The 24414-nt window shown below is 33.0% G+C and overlaps 1 protein-coding gene across 3 annotated transcripts in view; it reads left to right on the top strand.

Moving 5' to 3' along the window:
- Stk17b (serine/threonine kinase 17b) overlaps window positions 1-23450 on the top strand; it is a 30861-nt gene extending 7411 nt beyond the window's left edge. For all 3 annotated transcript variants that reach the window (XM_020167493.2, XM_074071316.1, XM_074071315.1), the window contains exons 2-8: window positions 1791-1956; window positions 7083-7295; window positions 13079-13223; window positions 14994-15120; window positions 16756-16804; window positions 17920-18099; window positions 20127-23450. In XM_020167493.2, coding sequence (XP_020023082.1) covers window positions 1835-1956; window positions 7083-7295; window positions 13079-13223; window positions 14994-15120; window positions 16756-16804; window positions 17920-18099; window positions 20127-20409 — 1119 coding nt within the window. In that variant the 5' untranslated portion in view covers window positions 1791-1834 and the 3' untranslated portion in view covers window positions 20410-23450. The remainder of the gene's footprint in view (window positions 1-1790; window positions 1957-7082; window positions 7296-13078; window positions 13224-14993; window positions 15121-16755; window positions 16805-17919; window positions 18100-20126) is intronic.
- The last annotated feature ends 964 nt before the right edge of the window (window positions 23451-24414 follow it).

The raw sequence follows: 24414 nt of genomic DNA, 5'->3' as shown, positions 1-24414 counted from the left end.
TAAGGTATTAAGAGGGTAGAACCTTAAGCTGGAAGCTGGTGGCTCATGCCTATAATCCTAGAGACTCAGGAGGCAGAGATCAGAAGGATCATGGTTCTAAGCCAGTCTGGGCAAATAGTTCTGGGAGGCCCTATCTTAAAAATCCCTTCACAAAAATAGGGATGATGGAATGGCTCAAGGTGAAGGCCCTGAGTTCAAGCCCCAGTACTGCAAAAAAAAAAAAAGAGGGTGGAACCTTAATCCCACTATGGTATTTAGAGGTAGAGCCACTGGGAAGTGATTAGAATTAGATAAATTCATTTAGGGTGGAACACCCCCTCAGCCCCCATGATTGAATCCTGGTGGCTTTGTAGAAAGAGAGACAGAGACCAGGCACGTACACATAACATACTTCTCATTTCTCATCATGTGATGTTCTATGCTGTCTCAAGATATCTGCAGGTAGAGGTCATCACCAGATGAAGCCCCTAGGCCTGTACTTCAAGAACTGTGAGCCCAAATAAATTTATTTTCTTTTTAAAGTAGCCTGTCTCAGGGATTCCACTATAGTAACAAAAATGGATTAATACATTAAAGAAATTAAAAAACTTAAGGGCTCATTGCTGGTATTGTGGATAAATGGAATTTAAACCCCAGCATATTTCAGCTGAGATGTTATTTTCAGTAGGCTGCATTGCTGTGCTACCCGTAGATTCATAGAGATGTACCCATAAACTAGTTAACAGTTTTGTTTTCTCCAAAGGCCGAAGGACTTAGAGAAAACAATTTTATTGCCTTGAGAATAAAACCAAGAAGAGAAAATATAGAACTGAAAATACTGAACTCTAACCATACTGCCTATTTGCTAAATAGAAGATAGTTGGCAGTTGAATGTAGGAAAGTAAAGAACAGTAGATATCAAATAGGAAGTAAAGAGAGGGGGAATGTGGCAAAGAAGGAACACAGCCTATGGGGTTATTATAGGAGGGTGCTAGAAGAACAGTGCTTGATCTTTTATTAGGCAAGCAGAGCAGAGAAGAGAAATATTTTGAAATATATAGTCTACTGTGGTTATATGAATTCAGTTAATATGAAATGGTAGTTTTGATAATAAAATAGGATGCATGAAATATCACAGAAGTCCAGATAATAAGAGTTTCATATCTAGATTAAAACTCCAGAGTAAGACTTTATTTATGGTCACTCATCCAACAAGATGATTGAGCCCTGTTACCTGGCAGGCTCTGTGCCTATCTCTGCAAAAGGGGAGACCTAAGACCTAGTGAGTTTCTGAATTTAGTTTTGATAGGTACTCAGTCCATGAAAGAAGTTCTATTTCTGTAGTCATTTACAGATCAGTAATATAACTCATATGTGATTTTTGCTGCCAAGCTTGTTTGACCATATGAAATTAAAGTAAATAATCATTACTTTAGTGTGTTAAATTACCTAGTTGTGTGAAATCTATAAATTTAAAAAATATTTAAAATAGAAGTGATTGCTTACATTACAATCTTATCACTACTTCTTAAGAAGTTGGGAGGATTTTTATAGTAGTTTTATTCTGAAATAAGGTCTGTAGCTTTATGCAGGTGTCATAAAGATGACACCAGTTTACGTGTGTGCATCTGGGTTTTCCTCCTTGTGGGTAGAATGGTCTCTTTAAATTATCTTTTTTTTTTTAAATTTGGTTCTACCTTATTGCTATATTTGGATTTGTGTAATGCAATGCACATCCTGCCTGAGATAACATCTTTATTTTCTTAAGTTACATTTAGGTTATATCCTCTCTTTTCTCTGCTTTTAAATAGGTAAAAACAAGTAACTTGAGAGGCATATCTGGAAGGCATCTAATATGGCACGGAGAAGATTTGATTGCCGGAGTATTTCAGGCTTGCTAACTACAACTCCTCAAACTCCAATGAAAATGGAAAACTTTAATAATTTCTACACACTTACATCTAAAGAACTTGGAAGGTAAAGAAACTTTATGATGTATATTCCGTTTAAATTAAAATTTTGGATTTCTGTTTCTACTATAAAAGTCACTTTGGACCATGAACAATGACTAGAAAGGAAATTCATCATCTCTGTTGCTATGAGGCAGGATCTGGTTTTAACTGACTGGAAAGTAAAATCTGTAGTGGGTTAATGAGTTTGTATCATACATCACACAAACTTCAGTCTGGGATCTCAGCTCTTATCTGAGGCAGTGGATGGGAAAAGGTATAATGGAGTGCTAAGTAAGCATTGGGCTCTGTCAGATGCTAGCTGTGTGACCTCATTTAAACTACTATGTCTCTTAGTGCCATAGTTCCCTCATCTATAGGAGAGATGATGATAAATGTGTCTATTTTATATGGTTGTTGTAAGGGTTGAATTACTTGATATTTGTAAAGTGCTTAATATAGTGTAATATAGGTTTTTGTTTAATATATTTTATTAATTCTTAGGCTATTGTACCTGGCTAAAAAGAAATAGGAGATTTCTCACCCCCAGTTCCTTCTGTCCTTAATTAAACAAAAAATTTAACTCATCTGATACTGTAGTTCTATATCACAAAGCATGAGTGTTCCATAAATAAAAATCTATACAAATTCTGCCTTGGCTTACTCACAGTATAAATTTCTTAGAATAGTACTACTATTTTAATGTGCATGAAAGTTTTAACAGCTATGCTAAGTTATTTAAATTATTTAGTGTCTTCTTAGTTTTAAATTAAATGTGATTATTGGAGGGTTGAAAAATGGTGGTCAGTTTATGTCTTCAGTTTGATTTTAGTTATAGAAGTAAAAAGTTTTGGCTTATGCTAAGATGGTTTACTGAGTGAGTATATGTTTGTATTGATAGATGTACAGTAAAACAGTATGATTATTTTTTAATGTAGATACTCTTAATATGAAAATGGAAAGTAATCTTTTCCTTGATGGTCTTTTAACTTACCATAGAGGCAAGTCCTAACTTTTTCACTTTTGCAGATGTTAGATGCAGCCTTTCACAAAATGAGAACGGTCCTATGTCACAGGCATAGAATGTTCTATTTTCTACTCTAATGTCTACCCAATAGATATGGCTGTCTTTTAGCTGTATGTAATCTATATCCATGTTAAAGTCCTTTAGACTTCATGCATTTACCCTCTTCTGGGCCACTTTTTAGTGTTTATTGTTTCCTTAAAATGGGAAACATAGAATTGGACATGGCATTGTTAATATCTTACCTTTTAGAATATAAGGACACTATTCAGGAAGCCAGAGATTCTACTAGAAGCCTCCCCAGCTCCCTCCATACCTTCTTCCCTCCTCTTCTATTTTTACTTCCTCCTCTTCCCGCCCCTCCCCCCGCTTTTTTTTCCCTAAAAACCATGTCAAATCTGTGTCATATGGAATCATATATTAGTAGAAATAGACTGAAAGTCAGTTGATCTGTGCTTGCTTTGGGTCTGAAATTGTATGATTTCCTTTTTGTTGAGTGAGAAGGTAGACTAGATACCTCCAAGTTGTTTGGAAATTGCCCTGATCAGGTAATTGGATATGCAAAATCTTGAACAGTCTACACAATAAAAGGGATTCTTTCCTGTTTTTCAAAGTTAGTCTGTTGGTGGGTAAATGTACTTATATTTATTACTAACTTAATAAGATACATTACAGGAGCTACAAAGTCTAGAAAGTCTTTTTTTTCTTTAAAGGTTTTGGAGAACTTAAACTTTGAGAACAATATCAAAAATTCTAAATTATTTTTTAAATAAGGCGCCTTTCATAGGTAACAATCATAAACCTGAATCAGAATGCTTTTTATTATTTAGAGCAAACTAAATGTTAAACTCAGATTGCTAGTATCCCATCTTATATCTCATGAAAGGGACTTTAGTAGTATCTTTCTTTGAATTGTCAGCGAATAAGTCACTTGCTAAATATTGATGTACTTAATTTTAGATCTTGATAAATTAAAAATCATGACTTTTCATCTGCTGAGAACTTGTTTAAAGTAACTTTTTTTGCTGTGACCAATCTCAGTGTACTATGCTTTATGAAGTGGACATTAGGGTTATAATCTTCTTCCTCTTTATGCTTGCACATTTTGTTGTGCAGTTGCTAGCATGTACAGAACTATAAGATTATCTTTGTAAATCAACAGGGTTTTAAACATAAATTTAGGAATTTATTTTCCTGTAGCAATCTAAAGGAAAATACCTAAAAGTCAAGTTCATTTTTTACTCTTCTCAAAAAAGTTACATTGTTCCTGTTTTTTAACATGTTGGGTAAGTTTTTTCTACTCCTCCTCCAACAGTTTCATAGGACTTGTGGTTAGAAGGGCGAGGCAGACTCAGAAATAAACGTCAGCTTCCTTTGTGGCTTACCCTCCCCATCCCTTCACATTTTATTGTGTATTCTAGAATGCAGAAGGGTAACTACTAGATCTTTTCACTGCTGGGAAATGTAGTCAGCCTTGCTTTTTGATTCTATGCATTAAGTAAATTTAAGTTAAAGGTTTAAAATTTTCTTGAATATTTCTGTTAAATTTTGTACAAGAACATCATGTATTGAAGATTATTTTTGATACTTCTAAACTACAACTAACATTTTATTTTTCTATTTTTCCTTTTTTTGGGGGGAGGGGATGCTGGGGACCGAATTCAGGGCCTTGCACTTGCCAGGCAAGCGCTCTTCTACTGAGCTAAATCCCCAACCCCTACAACTAACAGTTTAGAGTAGAAAACAAATACTTGCTTTTTTCCCTAAGATATCTGATAATTATGATAAATATTTACCTTGCTTCACAGTATATGAATGAATATATACACAAATAAAAATTTTATTAGAATTTCATACTTAAAAATGCAAATGTTTTACAGGGTAAAAATAGCACAGTTTATGGTTTATAGTAGGTACATAACTGGCTTCTTTCCTTCAATAAATATTTCAGTTCTTATTATATGTTAGGTAGCTAAATGTAAATTTTATAATTATTGTAATAATTAGATGAAATGTGTTTCCTGCCTTAATGGAGCTTTTACTTTGTGGTGAACATTGATAGATAAATCATTACTCATGCCATTTGGTTACTGTACTGTACAAGTTAAGAAAGTCCCCTTAGAATACCTGAAACAATTAGATAAAAAGTATTATTTAATTTTGTTCTTTGTTTCTGAGGGAATTCTAGCTTATAGATATAACAAATTATAGCAGAACTAAATTGTCACAGTGGATGCTGTGAACCATTTAGGGAGCAAACTATTTTACAAGGTAAAGTCCTTGCTTTAGACAAGTTTTTGCTTCTCAATCTAAGCATTGGCAGAAGTGACCTAAACTTCTTAGGAAGAAAAACTATTTTAAAGGGAGGAATGGTTTTGTAGTGGTTAGAACAAAAAAGTTAGAAATTCACATTTCACAGTTTAATTCTTGGCACTCCAATTCAGTATGTGACCTTCGTGAGTCATTTAATTTTATTATGACTCAGTTTGTCCAGTGAAAAATTTATAAAACACCAGTGATTTTGAATATAAAGTTAAAGGATTGATTTATTTTTTGCATGCCTATTGAAGTGTATCAATTTATGCTTTGCATAGAATTAAGAAAGTATGTTTTAGTTACACATTCTCAAATCTTAAAACTGCTTTTAACGCATCAGGTTTATATAAGCAAATTGACTTACTTGAGGCATATTTTAATAAATGTAGGAGTCAAATTATAGCAGGGGTTTTCCCCCATTACTAACTGTACCTTTTAGTTTGTTTGCAGTGATCTTCTTTGGCACCAGTTTTGAGGAAATTTGAGTGAATAGTAAAGATTAGGAATCTTTGTCATCCTGGTCCTTGGGAATGGCAAGCAAAATACAGTCAACCAGTTTATTCCCCACTCCACACACAAGTGTGTTAAAAATTGTTTTCCTTGGCAAGTGGTAATATTATGGTTAGAAGTATATTTTGAGGAGAATTGAGGCAAGGGGAGTTGTTGAACAAAAGTTATATTCTGAAGATTTTAAAAAATTTATCCCTGATTTGTTAGTAACAGAAAGTAGAGAGTGGTTTGAGCTTTAGAATGGAAGTTCTTAATTTTGGATCGTCTAAACTCAGGCTTAGAAGGTTTCTGGATAGTTTATGGCTTCAAAGTCTGGAAAGTCTGGAACTGAATGTAAAACTTCTTATTTAAAGGCATTTTTCGGAACAGATAAGTCAGTAGCTTTTATCAGCTCTCAGAAGAGTCCTTGACTCAAAATAGCTTATGCCTTTGTGAAAGTATATGTTGGATGACTGTATGCTCATATATACATGCTTTTAGGTTTAGGCTAAGGTGACGAGAACTGCTATTGGAAGGGCTAAAAACGTGTCCTCAAAAGGCATGTTTGTACCTAACCATTGCTAACCATCGATTGTGCAGCTGATCTTGAACTGTCTTTGAATACTCTCCATGGGTGTGCAACACTTAGGTGTCCATTACAGGCTTCGTAGACTAGCGAGGATTACTAAGGGATATGCTGGCAAAACAACAAATTGTGGGAGAAATTTTCCAAGCTTGTTAAAAGTCACATATAAAGACAAAATTATTACTCTAATAAAATTAAACAAATAAAATGCTCAGTTTTGCATTCATTTCAATTTTTTGAAGAAAAGCTATTTTGATTAGAGTTAATGTGATGCCATAAGAAGTGTTCAGTCTTTTAAAATAGTCCTAAGTTTAAATCTTTACCTTGACTAAGTTATGTGCCTTCTATGGGGTCTGTAAAAAATAGAAGTATTTATTATATAGAATTGTATAATACTTAAGCATAATAACTTATATCAAGCATATGGCATGGAGTTGGTCTGCAAAAGAGATTATCATTTGTAGTGATAATGTGTAATATCAATAATGAAAAATAAATATAATTGTCTTACCTTGCACTTACAGTTTTTCATTTGCATTTTATGTGGCAGCACTGTAAATCTTATAAAATTGCATATGATACTTGGTTCTGTTTAGAGAATAAAGACAAATTCTCAATGACATGAATATTTGAAAAAGCTGACTTTAAATTAGAGATATAGTAGTACTTGTAATAGTCTAATGTTATGAAAAACTTTTATGAAAAAGTTAACATTGATTGTCCTTTTCTTTCTCCCCAGAGGAAAGTTTGCTGTGGTTAGACAATGTATATCAAAATCTACTGGCCAAGAATATGCTGCAAAATTTCTAAAAAAGAGGAGAAGAGGTCAAGATTGTCGAGGAGAGATTCTGCATGAGATTGCTGTGCTCGAATTAGCAAAGTCCTGTCCTCATGTGATTAATCTTCATGAGGTCTATGAAAATACAAGTGAAATCATTTTGGTATTGGAGTAGTAAGTATATGCTTTAATAAATTTAAAGTAGCTATTTTAATAGGTAAGACATGGTGACTTGAAATATCAAAAAATATGACAAGAACTTATAAAGATGCCTACAGGTCAAATATTAGAGAAACATAGTTTATATTCAAATATTATCACAAGGCTAAATGTATTGCATTACACATGATTCAACAGAAAGGTTAACCATATAAAGGTCTGCCTCTGGTATAGCGTTTGTTTATTAAAGAAACACAGTTAGTATATGTGATGTGCAAAACAGGGCTAGGAATTGTAGCAATGAGAAACAAAGTATATCTCTTGTCAGTGAGAAATTGAAAACACCAAAGTATTCAACTTGTGAGCAGAGAATGGTTAAAGTAACTGTGGTTTGTTACCAGTATATTGATGGGTAACTCCTACATAATGCTTTTTCACATGAACATCTTACATATTTACTATAAGGATGTAAAAAAGGTCAGCTAAATTAATGTTTAGTTTTCTTTAAGTTTTTATAGTTTTTGATAAAGTAAATCTCTTTCAGAGCAAACTAATGGAATAAGTTTTTTGTTAGAAAAAAATGTATTGCTAGCTATAATAACTCTTTTTAGTAAACTTGCATCATTGCTTTTTTTAATTTAAAAACATACTAGCCTTATTTTAGTGTTCAGTTAAAGGATGAAGAGATTTATGTGTTTATTTTTTTTAAAATCAATGTTTTTGCACCAGGAAAAGATTTTCCTGAAATCAACTTATAAATGAAAACACAATTTCGTAAAATGCTAAACTGACAAGAAGTTCCTTTAAGAATGAGCATTTTCCAGAACACCAAGGTACCATGCTCATGATAGCATGGAAAGTAAGTTGGGATATAGAAAAGGCCAGTATGTGATCGGTATGATCTCATTTTTCATTTGCTTTCTGGTTATTTTCATTAAAGATTCTTCAGCTGACTTCCCTTTAAATAGTTACCTATCTGGGAAAGACTGAAAAAAGTAGCTAACATCTGTCAAAAGTTGTAATGGAGTAATAGGTTTGGAGGATGAAAATATGTAGGAATTTGATAACATTTATAAAATCCTCCATTGGGGATTCATCTAAACAGGAACACCAAAATACATCAGAACGTTTTGACACATTTGATGGGTAGACTTGTTCACACTCTGAAAATTGATTCAAATACCCTGCTCAGTGATCAGCAAATGTTTGAGTAAATTTATTTATTACCAGAGTGACTAGGATTTCCTAAATGTAGTGCTAGTATTTGGCTTAATTATACCTGTTGCTTTTGGGGTGTCACTGTCACATCAGATAGTTTCAGTCAGTGGTAATATTTTTGCCAGGCTGGTTTAGTTGTTTTAATAAGGAGGCATCATTTTTATATGGTGAAAATAAAATGGAAGAATCTTTTACGCTAATAACTCTTACCAATTTTGTTTCTTCTTCAAACCATCATACATACTCATTTTTTTATTTTGTAAAATTTCAAATCTATAGAAAGTTTGGAAAACTAGTACAATTAACATTCACTTTGATTCATCATAGTTGGCATAGTCCTACCTTTACTGCAACATTTGAAAGTTGTGACAGTTCTCCTTTGCATGCTGAAGTATACATTTGGAAGAATAGGGTACTCTTCTACATAACCAAACCTAAGAGAATTATAAAGGAGTCCATATTTAAATTTCTTTGTCTCCAAAATATCCTATAGACCTATTTTTTCCAGTACAAGATCTGGTCAAGACTCACATATTGTATTGGTTGTTAAGCCTCTTTAGTATTTTATTTTTCATGGCATTGGCTTTTGGGGAGGGGGGAATGTTTAGTCACGTGTCACACGAAATGTCATACATTCTGTATTTGTCTGATTGTTTCCCCATGATTATATTTTTAACATTTTTGGCAAGAAGACAGTGTGGGTGATAATGTGTATTTCTTATTGCATCATATCAGGTGGTAATTAACATCAGGTTGTTTCATTCTTGGTTTTGTTAAATTTGAAGGTGACTAAGGTGGGCTCTACCAGCACTCCCATTCATTGTAAAGGGACATTTCTCCTCTGTAATTAATAGGTAATCTATGTAGTGATATTTAGAGACCTTGGAATATCCTTTTCCTTAACAGCTTTTCATCTAACAACTGATATAACCATTGATATATTTGCTTAAGCTAGCTATCATGATGAATGTCAGAAAATGGTGATTTCTAATTCTGTTATTCTTTCTAAATTTATTAATCTGGCATTCTCCTAAAAAAAAGTGCTTCTTTTCCTTTCTTTCCCCTTTTAGTATCACTAGGATTCATATTTTGTTAATTAAGCTAACAAATAACACTAACTAAAATAACCTATTGTGTTTTAATTAGTGGATCCTGATCACTTTCTTCCACTGTTTTTTTTTTAATGTTCCAAATTTATCAGCAGCTAAATTTTGTCAAGTAGGCATTCAGTTACTTCCTGTGTCCTTTTGATGTAATCTCATTAGGGTTTGAGGACTTCCTTGTTTTATGCACACCAAGTTCCCCAGGGTCACTTTGCATCTTCCTTGACTTATACCTATAGTCAGCCAACTCTCCAAGAAGTTCTATTTTTAGTTAAGAATGATATTTAGAGGGTGATTGAGCATGATTATTGTTTCTAGGTTTTTTCTAAGAATAGTGTTAATAAACCATATTTTTAAGAAATCATGACTGATTGCTGGCTCAAAGAGTACATGCATATGCACTTGTATTAGATGTTCATTCCCCGATATGACTGGCCCAAAACTACTTTAAAAAGTTACTGTTTTGAAGCTGGGCACTGGTTGCACATGCCTGTAATTCTACTTAGGAGGCTGAGATTAGGAGGATCATGACTTGAGGCCATCTGGGCAAAATAGTTCATAATACCCCATCTCAACCAACAGCTTGGTGGCATGTGCCTGTTATTCCAAGCTACATGGAAGGCTGAGATTGAAAAGCTCGAGTCTCCAGTCCAGCCTGGGCAAAAAGGTTTCTGAGACCCTCATCTCAATGGGGAAAAAAGTTGGGCATGGTAGCATGCACTTGTCATCATGGTCCAGGCCAGCCCAGACCAAAAGTGAGACTTCCGTCTCTAAAATAACCAGAGCAAAAATGACTGGAGATGTGGCTCTAGTGGTAGAACATCTACCTAGCAAGTGTGAAGCCCTGAGTTCAAACGTACGTGTGTGTGTGTGTGTGTGTGTGTGCGCATATATAGTTTTGAATTGGTGAATTTTCTAATTTTATGACTGTTTAAAACTTTCTTTTGGAAATACTACAGCTATGAGGTTCTAATAGGTCCATTTTATTTTTGTGTTTTATTTTGTTTCCATCTAGCTTAAACCTAATTTTGAAACAAAGTAAGTTTATTTTTGTGAATGAAACAAACTTGTCACTTTTAAATAATTATTAAATCTTTTCATTTTTATCAAAATGCATAGTCCACAAAAAGTATTTCTTTCCAGTTATAAAGTCTAAAGACTTGGTTAGCCCTTTCTTTGACTATCTATTTGAAAGATAACATGAATGATACTTTTCAGGGAGGCATTAGATGTTTTCTATAAATTGGGGAAGCTATAGAGGATAGTTGTGTCATCCCATCCTCACTCTCCACGAGGCAAGGACTTCTTCTATACCAAGTGTTTTGAAGGCATATTTGGAGAATTGCATAAAATAAATATGATTTAATTTCTGGAAAGAAATTAACTGGGCACATTAAGTTTTCAAGGCTAATTTTTAAGCAAACTAAAGTTGTTAAAAGTAACAGAATATCAGTTACTTTTTTGGAGACCTGTTCACTATAAACAAAGCTCAAAAGGGGAACTTGCTTTCATTCATAAGAGACAACTCTGAGATTATGTAGTAATAAATTATGCTTTCTTTTTGTCAAGAGATTATAAAATGTTGTCTATTAAATGTCTTTAAGTAAATATAATGGACCCAACAGAAAATGATGAAGATCATAATGAAACATGTAAAATGGAAACCCTACCCTCTGAATGATCTCAGTCAGCAGAGTAGTACATTTTCATAGAATGTCACTTCAACAGTAACACACATTAGGAATTTGCCATCTGGCAGCATTGTGCTAGGCATTCTGCCTTCTTTCTCTTTTGATTCTTAAAGCAATCCTCTACAAAGGGAGATTGGTCATCACAACACATGTTGTAATTTAGAGGTGCAGGAAGTACTCTGGTGAGCTTTTCCCATTCTAACATTCCATGCATATTATTTAACCCCATTTTACATAGGGATACAATTTTAAAAGAGAATCATTTAAAAAAAAGAATAAAACTGGATGATTTAACTCAGGCCCTTGTACCTGATAGGCAAGCACTTTACCATTTGAGTCACACCCTGAGTCCTAAAAGAGACTCTTAACATAAAAAATTAAAAATGACTTCATTTTGAGCACTTGAAAGAAATGTTTTTTTAAAAAAAACTTTATGTGTTTTTTCAGAGCTGTATGACTATATTAATATATTCTGGATAATTGAGATATTACATTCTTTTACTGAAAACTTTGGCTCTAGTATTCACAGAAATCTATCATTTTGAATAGGACAATATTCTGATTTTAATCTTTTATATGTTAATTTTATTGTGTTATGGCTATCTTTCCAAAAGATGTTATTTACTTCCTTACTAATTCTTAAACTGGGTTTGAGAAAGCTTATAAAGGTCAGCTATAGATCTAGATAGTATAAACATGTAAGTTTATAAGACAGGATAACTGTACTATAGTACTATTAACATATATAGACTCCCATGTAACACAAAAGCAAATGCATAAGCAAATGAAGACAACACTCAGAATTTCTAAATTTGTTGACCATTGTCTCTTCAAGGGGCAAACTCTTCTTACAGAGAGAAGAATAATCCTGTACCTTTCAGAGCAAAGATAATGACATAAGTGACTTTTCTGACTTCAGGGACTTTTTTTTTTTCTTTTTTGTAGTTGCTGCTCTGAGTAACTTGTTTTAATGAAGTGTTTGTTTGACTGCTGCTCATTGTTTCCATTTTCTGCTAACTTCTGCATTCTGCTTTTTCTGTTATCTATTCCCTCCCTCCTCTTGACTCTTCCTAATTTTCTATTTCCCCTAAGTCCACCTGTTCTATTTGTGTGAAACTCAGTAGTCCTTCAGAAGACATTGGGAAAGAGACCATGTGATGGGCTGACAATCATAGTATTTTGTTTGATCTTGTTACTGAAACAAGCAAATAGTCCTTAGTTTACTTTTCCTGGTTATAAAAGTATATTTATTCATTGTGTTAGAAGGTGTAGAACTAGAAGTAATATGTAAACTCTGGCTACTTTATGACATTCTTATATTTTAAATTTGTTCATATTTCTTGTCTTTGAATATGTAACTTTAGATACAAAGTTGTGGTTTATAGGGCATCTTTTGTCACTTAGGAATGCATTTTGGTCATTTTTATATGTATGATATAGTGTTTTTAAAAATGAATTGTAATTTAGCAAAGACTTAAAACATTTCCTTCAAGATCAGAGTTCACCAAGAGTAAAGGCAAACTGTAGTATTGTTAGATTATAAAGTGATTCAATTTTATTTATTAAATATTCAGGTATTATTATCCATTTTTAAATTCCTCTTGTAATTTTTCTTCAAAAATCCTCCCTCTCCCACTTGTTCATATATATGTGTATGTTGTGTATATACACACACTAAAGTTAGATGACTATGTGTCTTTTACTTAAAGGATATACAATAATACAATATTTAAAATTATTTTTAGGTAAATGGTATTAAGTTTCTATTGTTTGAATTTTACTTCAGTGCTGCAGGTGGAGAAATTTTCAACCTGTGTTTACCTGAGCTGGCTGAAATGGTCTCTGAAAGTGATATTATCAGACTCATTAAACAAATACTTGAAGGAGTTTATTATCTACATCAGAATAACATTGTACACCTTGATTTAAAGGTAAGTATCATGTGATTTAAAGTAACACAACATTAGTGTTCCTTTTCTGCTCTGGGTATGCACAATTCTAAGCTGGTATTGATAAAGACAAGTCATGTCATGGTCACCTAGACTATACTGGTGTACTCTTTGCCTGCCTTCATGCTAGCTACATGGACCTAGTTTTCTATAGGCAAACAGGAAAAGTCTGCAGGTGTGAACACCTGAGCTCCTAAAGTATATCATTCTTGTGTGTTCTAACCTTACAGTTATCCATCCTACTCTTAGGGCAACATCTTAGACCTTCTTATTTTATAAAACTCTCTCTGAAGTGCCTAATTTTAATCTCTATCTCTTAATATGTGTTGTTGCTGATCTTTAGTAATTGGCTTCCATTTTTCTTACTCATCTTTTTCTTGAGACTTTCAGTCTTTTGGTTCTTGCCAGATCATTAAGGCTCTTTTTCCTACCCTTGAAACTTTGGCCTTTCATGTTATTGTCCTTTCTCCTTATCTTTCTTCCACAATCACTTGACCTTAAAGTCTGTATGTATTAACAATCTGTCTTATTTTTTGAACATTAGACTTTTCTTTCTATAGATTTTCTGCATCTGCTAAATCCTTTGGCTCCTACTACCACTTTCATAATAATAATAATTCCAAAATCACACTACTTGTAACTCAGGCCTGTCTTTTAGTTTTGAAATCCTTTTTTCCAACTACAGATTGAATACCATTTGAATATCCTATAAAATCTTTAAAATGAGAGCCAGGCATTGTTGCATGTGCCTGTAATCCTAGCTACACTGAAGGTATAGATAGGAAGATTGTAGTCCAGACCTGGGCAAAAAGTACCAGACTATATCCAAAAAGTAACTATAGCAAAAAGGGCTGAGGACATAACTCAAATGGCAGAGCACCTGCCTAGCAAGTTTGAGGTCCTGAATTCAAAACCCAGTACCACCAAAATAACCAAAATGAAACAGAACTTTAAAATGTACTTGACTCAAACTGGACTTGTGATCTTTTCCTCTTTCTCTTATCCCTTTTTCACTCTGTGGAGGGAAGAACAGTTTTTTACTGTCTAGCATCCCTATCATTTCCACCACTGATGAGATACTCATATTGGGTCCTTTTCCTGCCAAAGACAGATCGAGTGCATTACATAGCATCACATGACCCTTGAAATCAGGGATGGCAAATAAACCTGGCTTTTTATATCATAAATCCTGAAGTGGATAACAGAACTAATTACCCTTACCTTTTCTTCTGTAATAGTCTCTGTGATTTAATAATGAACAATGAGATTTTCCCAAAGTTACTGCTAGGATTCTTTGCACAGACTTTGGGAGCAGCACCTCTGCATGCATATGGGTTTTGATAGCAGTGAAGAACTTTATCATAGTTCATAGGCCTACAGCATTAAAGCAAAGTCCCTTAGGTCTAAGAGGTGATGGACAGAGTACATCATGCATCTTATTGTCTAAGCTGCAAACCTGGGAGCAGTCAGACCCAGCTCATCCAGAAGCGTCATATTGTTGATTCTCATCATCAATCAATCTGTCTATATAACTTATTTTCCCTCCATACTGAGCATTCTTTTTTGAGTATGTTTTTGACTTTATACATCATTGAATGTGTATCTCCTCCTAAATAGTAATTTAGTAAATGTTTGAATTGCTCCGTGAAATGCACAATAGGTAAGCAATAAATTCCACTTAATTTACCTCCAGTCTAAAACTAGTATTTTTTATTGTGAATTGCTTATCATTTTTTGTTGTGCTTTATTTAGCCACAGAATATATTATTGAGCAGCATATACCCACTTGGGGACATAAAAATTGTAGATTTTGGAATGTCTCGAAAAATTGGGAATGCATGTGAACTCCGGGAAATCATGGGAACACCAGAATACTTAGGTAACAATTTTCTTTTCTTCAGCACTTTGAAATTTATTAAGTAAATGATACCTCTTTAAAACTGTTTTTTATGGCTGGGGGTATAGCTCAGTAGTAGAGTATTTATCTAGCATGGTAATCCCTGCACCAAAAACAAACAAACAAAAAACTCCTCACTGTATTTTAGAACATGTAGTTCCAAGAATCATTTGATTCGAGTATTTTAGTGCATTGAAACATTGGTTATGACACATTTTAAATGAATTATATCACTATAATAATAGGAGTACTGAAACATTTGGAACAATTCACAGGATATTGACTGTAGGTGTAAAGGTTTAATGTTTGTGTATAAAGGTGTACATAAGGAAAAAGAAATGAGTAGAAGGGAAGTTTGTTAGGGAACAGGAAAAAAGTGAAAGAAGAGAAAAAGTGAGAGAATCAAGTGGTCCATTATTGCTTTTAAGGCTGGCTGGTCCCAGCTCCAAAGCTATTTGTAGTAGAAAGATCTCCAGTTTTCAGGACAATTTGTTGCTGCAGCTTTTAGATGTGAGGGTTTGCATATGGTTGTGAATAGAGGTTTTGATGAAGAAGGGTGCCAAAGAGGAGCTCATAATTAGATAATCTAGGAATATTGTACTAAATCAATAAATTAGATTATGCATATGAAAAATTCTTAAGTTATGTGAAGTACCATATCAATTTAAAATATTCTGAAATATACCAATAATATTTTTACCTTTTGTTGTTGTTTGTAAAGATATCCCATCTAGGTATTGAAAAGATCCAGCTAAACTGAACAGGTACCACTCAGCTAGGCAGTTATCGCTCAGAAATGAAAATTAAAGCAAATTACCAACCTTTGAATGCTAATATGGTCTGTACTATTCTACAAAAAATGATTGTAGTTATATAACATACTCACAGAAGTATGTAAAAAGGTAGTAGGTATAGTTTAATGAGGCCGACAATATATATGACTCAAAAGTTTTATTAGCAAAAATATTAGGCTTGAGAAATTTCTCTTTGGACAAATTATGAAATCAGATTGTAAAAAAAGTTATTTTTCAATCATAAAGCCTAGTTTGGAGTTGACTAATTTTAAATGTTTAGAAAGTATAGACAAGTTATTTTGCACATTTTTTGGCAGGGGACAGAAAGCGGAAAATTATTTGCTTAGGAGATTAGGTTTTTGACAGCATAAGGCATATACTTAGCCTACTTAGCATTTCTATGAAGCATAAGTGTGATGATAAGTACACATGATCCTTTTACCCTGAAAAGAAATACTTAAATCAGACAATAAAATAATGCAAGTTAATTCCTAAGAAAACAATAAAACTAAAATTTTTAAGATTTTAGGTTCTATATTTTATTTCTCCATAATTGTTTTTTTTCCTGAGATTAATCTTAATGAATTGGTTCTTTATAATTAGCTGCCAGTTATTCCAATAATATGAAAATGTGTTTGAACCACCTAGTCACACAATGTGCTCAACATTAGATATGTTTTAAGTGTCCAATCAGAAGAAAATTAAAACTCTGCTAACTTCCTATAAAGTTTCTAAAATTAAATCCAGTTCTAATTTAACATAAAGTAATTATCATGGCTTAAAATTTGTCAATATTGAGTTTGAATTTTATTTTCTCTTTTAGCTCCAGAAATACTGAACTACGATCCCATCACCACAGCAACAGATATGTGGTAAGATTCTGTTAGTGATCTAAATGAAAGTTGGGTAATATATATTCAAGGAGTTTTTTATTGCAAGGGTAAATAATAAGATTTTCTTCAAAATATTTTATTCAAGTATCATTATTATGCCACAGGAGAGTATTTACCTATTCATCTTTTGTAAGTAACACTTAGGCACTGAATCTAATGTACAGAAATAAGAAAATCCCTTTCAGTGATAAAGACTCAGATAAGTAAAGAACCAAATACCTCAGCACAGGGCTTCATGTTCTGTAATAAAGGCAAAGTCCTCAAGAAGCCTGGATGAAGCAGCAAAGATTGTTAGCTTCTACCTAACAGTGAGGGATACCTAGAAGAATTAGGCAAAGGTATTTACTAAGCAGAAAAATTAGAACAGGTACACATGAAAGTTAGTTTTATGGAACTGAAGCTCTAGGGAATTGGGAATTTTTATGGCTAGCCCAAAAAAATGTTACAGAATAGAACCAGAATTCACACTGGAATTTCTGTTGGGTCCCCAGTGGGAGACTGACTTCATTTGCCAAGTAGAAGAGGTTAGACTTATTCCCTGTGTTCTATGAAACTGGTAATGGTTTTGCCAAGGAAAAATGATCTTTTAGCTAAATAAGTACATGAAACATATACTGTATTGTCTTTCTTTGGTTTCTGAGTACCAGCTTTGTTACTAATATATTTACAGCTTTGAAAAGTTCTACAGTGAAAAGATTTGCCTGTCCAACTTTGTGCTTTGCCAAAGTTATAGATCCTATTTGTACAGAAACCCTACTTATTCTTCCTAGATTATCATTGTGTTCTTGGAACCATTGAGGAGATGCTGCAGCATTTTTGTGTAGTGGACAGCAGGTGTCTATGTGGAACGGTAGATAGTAGATAAATTGTATGTTTTAGTACCTTATACTATACACATGTATGCTCCCTGCCTCATCATGAGGTAACACAATTTCTAAATTTATTAATATTGTAATTTCTAAAAGCAATTTAAATCTATAGTTTTAAATGTCTCAGTTTTGAGGATGGGAATTTGTGGTGTATTGATTGTACTTTCTATAGAAATTTGAAATTAACATTGTAACTTACCTTCTTCCCCCTTATTTGTTTTTTAGGAATATTGGTATAATAGCATATATGTTATTAACTCATACATCACCATTTGTGGGAGAAGATAATCAAGAAACATATCTCAATATTTCTCAAGTTAATGTAGATTATTCAGAAGAAACTTTTTCATCAGTTTCACAGCTGGCCACAGACTTTATCCAGAGCCTTCTAGTAAAAAATCCAGAGTGAGTAGTAACATTAGTTTGTGTACATGCTATTAGAAAATAAATAATTTGTATCTATTAAGAAAGGTACATTGTACAAGACAGACAAGTATATCCATGTTTTCTCTCATATGTGAAATCTAGGGAAAAAATGACATGAAAGTAGAAGGAGTAGTATTAGAAAAGAGTAAGAGAGCATGGTAATAAGAGATGCAATGGGGGTGGGTATGATCAAAGTACATTATGCATATATGAGATTGTCACTATGCAATCTGCTATTTTGTACAATTAATGTATGCTGTTTAAAAAGTTAAAATAGTACTTACATTAAAAAACAAAAAAGAAATATGCATTCTAAAGTGTTATAAAATTATTAGGAGTACATTAAGGTTTTGGGTAGAGGTCATATGAAAAATCACTAAATAACAAATCCATAACTTCAGAATAGAAACTGTACAAGAGGAAAGTTGGAATGAAGAGATTTGGGTTATTCCTTTCTCATCCAGCCAGTCCTTGAAAATAATTAGAAATGGAAAATCTACAGCACATATGACTGGTTATAATATTTTATTGTGAATGATTAATAAAATAAAAATTACTGATTATCAAATCCTAGAATAAGATGCTTTAATAGTCTGTTGTAGAGGGGACTCAAAACTTTGGCTTGGGACTCTTATTCATTGGCAACTTCAAGGAAGAAGAAAACCTAGGATCAGCTCTGTATCTTTTAATATGGCCTACATACACATATGTAGAAACTATGACAGAGCTGGGATCCTGATTTCTTTCTGTTCAGTCTTTTATCACTGACAATCTCCTGAAGGACTCAGTTTCCTTATCTGCTAAAAAATATAATAACTCGTAGTTTTCTAAATTATTTTATTGGGTTAATTCAAATCAAACAACTACTACTGTGTTTTGAACATAAAGAGCTTAGTAGAAATTGTCATATTGGTTAAAGCCATTTTTGTTTTCTTAAATGTTTTTAACTAGATTCTAAAATTTTTATAATCAGAAAAGGTTATACATAAAAACAAAAACTAAGAAACATACACCAAATGGTGGTCGTGTGAAGCTTATAGTTATGCTTATAGATGAGTGTTTTCCCTCCTTTAGAAAATTGTGATACTTGACCCTGTTACTTTTGTAATAGAAAACAAAATTTTAAAACCTGAAGCACTATAAATATCACTGAAGACTAACCTTTGTTTTCAAGATTTAGCAGTTCCAAAATAAAGGGATATATAAATTACTTATTTATATTTTCCTCCGAAGAGTTTGTGAATGTAAAACATTTTACTGATTTTTATTTATTAGACTAACACATGCTTTCAAGCTTTTTGACTAGATTTTCATGTATATGTTCCATGATAAATTGAATTTTCAGCATGTCAAGATTAAAGAAACTTCAGGTACTTCAGTTTCCTCCTTTCAGCAACTACAAGTAGGAATATTTTATATAAAAATGAATCCATACATTAGCAGACATCAGACTTGGAGATGGTGGAGACATACAAAGGGCAAACTTTTCCTTGACTTTTTCACTTCTTATTCTGTCTTCAGATATACTTAAAGCAAGCAATACTATAACATATTTATTTACTATCTGTAGACTTGAACAGAGCCAGTCTTGTTTAATAAAATAAATGTGTAAATTTATCTAGAAAGTAAGGCAAGTTTTTTTTTTCCTATGGTAAAGGAAATCTCAAAATTCAGTGTATTTTCTGTTGTCCTCAAGTCAATGGCAGACCAGAATCAAGATTTTTTTGGTTAGAAAAACTAGTATTTTGTCCACTAAAAATTCTTCCCATGTAAGTTGTACTTCCAGGAAAAGATTTATTAGAAAAATAGTCATTTTTATGTTTCTCCTTATGTAAATATAAGTTCATGGGCTGAGGCTATAGCTCAGTGGTAGAGTACTTGCTTAGTTTGTGCAAGGCCCTGGGTTTGCACCTCAGCACTGCAAAACAAAGAGATAAGCAAACACCTCGAAAATGTTCTCAGCTTTCTTTTAGTGCTCAATTTTTCTTTGGTGCTTTCTTTCAAAGGAAAAGGCCAACAGCAGAAACCTGCCTTTCTCATTCTTGGCTGCAGCAATGGGACTTTGGAAGCTTGTTTCACCCTGAAGAATCTTCCAGTTCTTCTCAAATCCAGGATCATCCAATAAGGTCCTCTGAAGATAAGACTTCTAAGTCCTCTTGTAATGGAACCTGTGGTGATCGGGAAGACAAAGAAAATATCCCAGAGGATAGCAGCTTGGTCTCGAAAAGATTTCGCTTCGATGACTCCTTACCCAATCCACATGAACTTGTTTCAGATTTGCTGTGTTAGCACTTTTGTCTTTGACTCATTTGGACTGACTTCAAAATTTGAATCCACTGCAGGATGAAATTGTATTTTTTAGCTTCATATTTGTATTATAAATGCACTTTTGCAAAGGATAATTAGGGAAGTGTTTTCATGCTAAATTTCTAGTTGCTGGCATATCATTTCCTATCCTGAAGTAGTTCTTCAGAGAAGAAAATATTTAAATATATGACAAAAAATAAAATTACACATGTAAGTTCACATGTTTATGAAAGAATTCAAGTTCAAATGAACTTATAAAAATGTTTTACATACCAGGAAAAAAGGTGGACTGTATTACAGTTGGGAGTAAACTACAGAAAATGAAGGCAGTGGGTTTTAATAGGTTTTCTCTAAGGTGAATCCTGTATCATGATCTCTTGACATAATTTGTTTAGAAAAAGTGTCAAGTTTAAACCATAATATATACTACTTTATAGATCCCCCAGAGATATTTTACAATTGACAATCTTTTCCAATTACAAATATTTTGAAGCTGTATCAGATTTCCACTATATATGATTTGCTCTGTGAGAGAAATTCATTTTACTAGAGAGAAGAAGGAATTAAATAACTGTTCAGGGATATTTTCTAAAAGTCAGAGCAAAGAATAACATGACTTCATTTTCTAAATACAGATGTCTTTCGCCATTCAACATACTTCAGATGGAAGGTGGAGAGTACATGGGATGGGAGGACTGAGGTTTTTCCTCCTTTGGAATTTCTAGAGTAGAGGAGACTTGGGTAAAACTGAATGTGCTCTGTTTTTTAGTCAGTCAGATGTATTAATTGAGCATAGAAGAAATTGTTGACAAACTCAGGCAGCTTACTGATTTTTAGATGTCCTGTCCTAGAATATAAGCCCATCACTCATAGTTCTAAACGTATGCCTTAAAAATCACAGCACCAGTAGGACAATTAACACAGTGCCAGGAAGAGTAGTAGGTAGTAGAAGCATCATGGCAATCACGCGCTTCTAAACTTCTTGTGTGAAATTCCTGCTGAGTGCGGAGGTTCAGCATAAGACCATCTTCAGGGTGCCTGTAAACTGTGGTCTTTTGTTGGGCGCAATGCAAGTAAAGTCCAGGAAGAGCACGATATTTGGTTAGTGACCAGTAACTGCTCAGTCTTAATTTGAGGGGGTTACTTGTGTTGGGGTAATCTTTAATTAGTTTCTACTCATCAAATGGTGACCATTAAAAAGTCTTTTATAATGTTATGTTAACTGTGATCTCATGACCATTTTATTGCATCAAACTTTGTTGACAAAAAAATATTTCCCCACTGAATCAGATACTTGGTCTAAAGACCAAGACCTTTTGAATTCTTGAAATGTTTTAATACTCCAAATTCTTTAGATAACTAAGCTATTTTTAATAACCATCAGGTTACTATATTTGACAGAATTGTGAGTTCCTTTAACATCTTCAACATTTTTAAAGGAAAAATTATTTTCTTACTTTGTGTGTGTATGTGTATATGTATAGGTGTGTGTATATATATATATATGTATGTATAGATTAAATACCATTTTAAACAACTTTCTGTTCTGCGCTCTAGAATGTTGTGCTCAACTCAGGTGCCAAAGGAACTCTGTTTTTAGGAAACTACTATAAATTCTTATAAGGTCTTATCATAGTTTGTTGCTCCAATAAACTAGTCACTGCAATCAATGCTAAATTTAGCTCTTGTATATCTAAAACTGATCAGTTATTTTTAAATTATTGTCATTTATATGCTTCTAGTATTAAGATAATTCAGGTAAAGTTCAGTAAGTTACTGGAGAGTGAGGAAATGATTACTTTTCCTAAAGACCATATTTTAAGTTTTAGAGGAATTATGACAAACCAAAAAATAAAAATGAAGAAAATTTGAACTATAAAGTACTTCTTTAAAAATAACTTTATAATAATGGCTTTCTTTTCCTCTGAGGAGTCTTAAAATAGTTTACATATTTCCCATAAGTTAATAGAAACTGAGTTGAAAATTTTTATCCCTTTTCTCATTAAGTTTTATTGTAAAACATCAACTCATGGTTTCAGAAATAATGAAAACTATTGATAAAGGTTGATTTAAGTATTTTCACAGATTTAAATGTGGAAATGAATCTTTCCAGAATTTATTAGCAGATAACTCAGTTCTTACTCCTTTTTTCCCCAAGATTGAAAAGAAAATCTATCAAAAATAGATGATGTATCTTGCTAGAGCAGGGATCTGGAGAGCCCCTCTGAATGAGTAGATGTCAGTTACACTTAAACATAGGTGAAGAACACTGTTAAGTGGTGATATTTTATAAAATTTAATTTGCTTTTTTCAATAGGATTGCTGGATAGATGGAGTTTTAAAATAGATGATATATAGATGACAATTATAATCATCATTTTAATTATTTTCCCTACTATAAGTTTACCTAATTCTGAGCAGTGAAATTATAATACTTTAAATAAAGCAAGCAATACCTGATCTCCAGTCTATAATGAGATAAAGGGATTTACCACAATATAAGTCAACATTTTTTCTTACTATGAAAAATAGTCAGCAGAACCAGTATGACTAGTGATGTAACTGATCTTCATCTGATACAGGCTTTTTCATTATGGGTGGGTCACAAATAGCTCCTGGGCCAAACTTTGAATAGCTTTGCTCTAAGCAGCATTTATAAGTGTTGATATATTATAACTGTTTACATTTCTGTTCATTTTTGAATTTTTGGTTTGATATCTTTTTTTGGAAATTTGTCATTGTTGTGTAAACAATTGTACTTTAATTTGAAGTTGTATTAAAATTATCTGACTTCCAATGTGGAGAATTACTATCCTAGTTTTATGAAAATATTTTAAAGAATAATAATTGTAAATCTCACATAAATTACAACTTCCCAACCACTTAAACTTTCATTAAACGATCATGTTGCTTAAGACATATAGGCAAATTTTATGAATATTCCAGTTTACAAAATCTAGAAAACTGTTTATTATCAACTTAGTGATCCTTCTTGCTAAAAAATTAAAAAGCACTTTTTTACATTTGTGGTTGTCCTGTGTTTTAAAGCATTTTAAAATTTGCTGTTCTTAAAATCTCACCTGGATGTACTAGCCTTTGTCTCAGGCCATGTTTGAACTCCCTTTCCCATTATCAGTTTGAAAACAAGCAGCAGGTCCATTCGCTGGTAATAATGGATACTTTTAAAAAATGGCAATACCTTACATGCTGCATGAAAGATGAATAAGGGAATTTTCTAGAAGTTTATAATCTGGAGACTAAGGTACATTTGATTCTCATTATTCATGAATGATAAAGTTTCCATACTCACTTTGTGAATACTGAAGCATTGCTTCCTAGGGAGAGATAGAAGTTTAGGTTCCTATAAGTCTCTATTTATACCATTTTGTCAGCTGATCAATACATAAGTGTGTTTCTATTTAAAGACTCTTTATGTGTTACCCATTATTTGTTCGTTAATACTTAACTCATGGCCCATAGTACCACAACTCATAAAGCTTACCTAACACGCTCATTTTCTCCATAAGGCACATCCCAGCCTTCTTGTGTGTAGGAACACTCACTACAAAGCACTTCATCACTATGCTTCAGGGCCATTTAAAACAGGGATGAATACAGACATCAAAATGCTCAGTAAAATACTTGTAAACTAAATCCAACAACTCATCAAAAAAGATCATACACCATGGGCAAGTAGGTTTTGTTCTAGGGATGCAAGTATGGTATAATATATGCAAGTCAATAAATATAACACATAAACAGAATCAAAGACAAAAATCACTTGATCATCTCAATTGATGCAGAGAAAACCTTTGACAAACTTCAACATCCGTTCATAATAAAAGCTCTGAAAGAGTTAGGAATAGAAGGAACAACCTTCCTCAACTTTATAAAGGCTATATGTGACAAACCTTATCTTGCAACTATGAAGGAAGGGACAAGGGAATCCTGGAGATACTGGCCTGATATCATTGACCTACTGAAGTC

The sequence above is a fragment of the Castor canadensis genome, chromosome 4 (assembly GCF_047511655.1).
Source record: "Castor canadensis chromosome 4, mCasCan1.hap1v2, whole genome shotgun sequence".
Lineage (NCBI taxonomy): Eukaryota > Metazoa > Chordata > Mammalia > Rodentia > Castoridae > Castor > Castor canadensis.
Note: the sequence above shows the minus strand (reverse complement) of the source record. Positions and strands in the feature narration are given on the sequence as shown.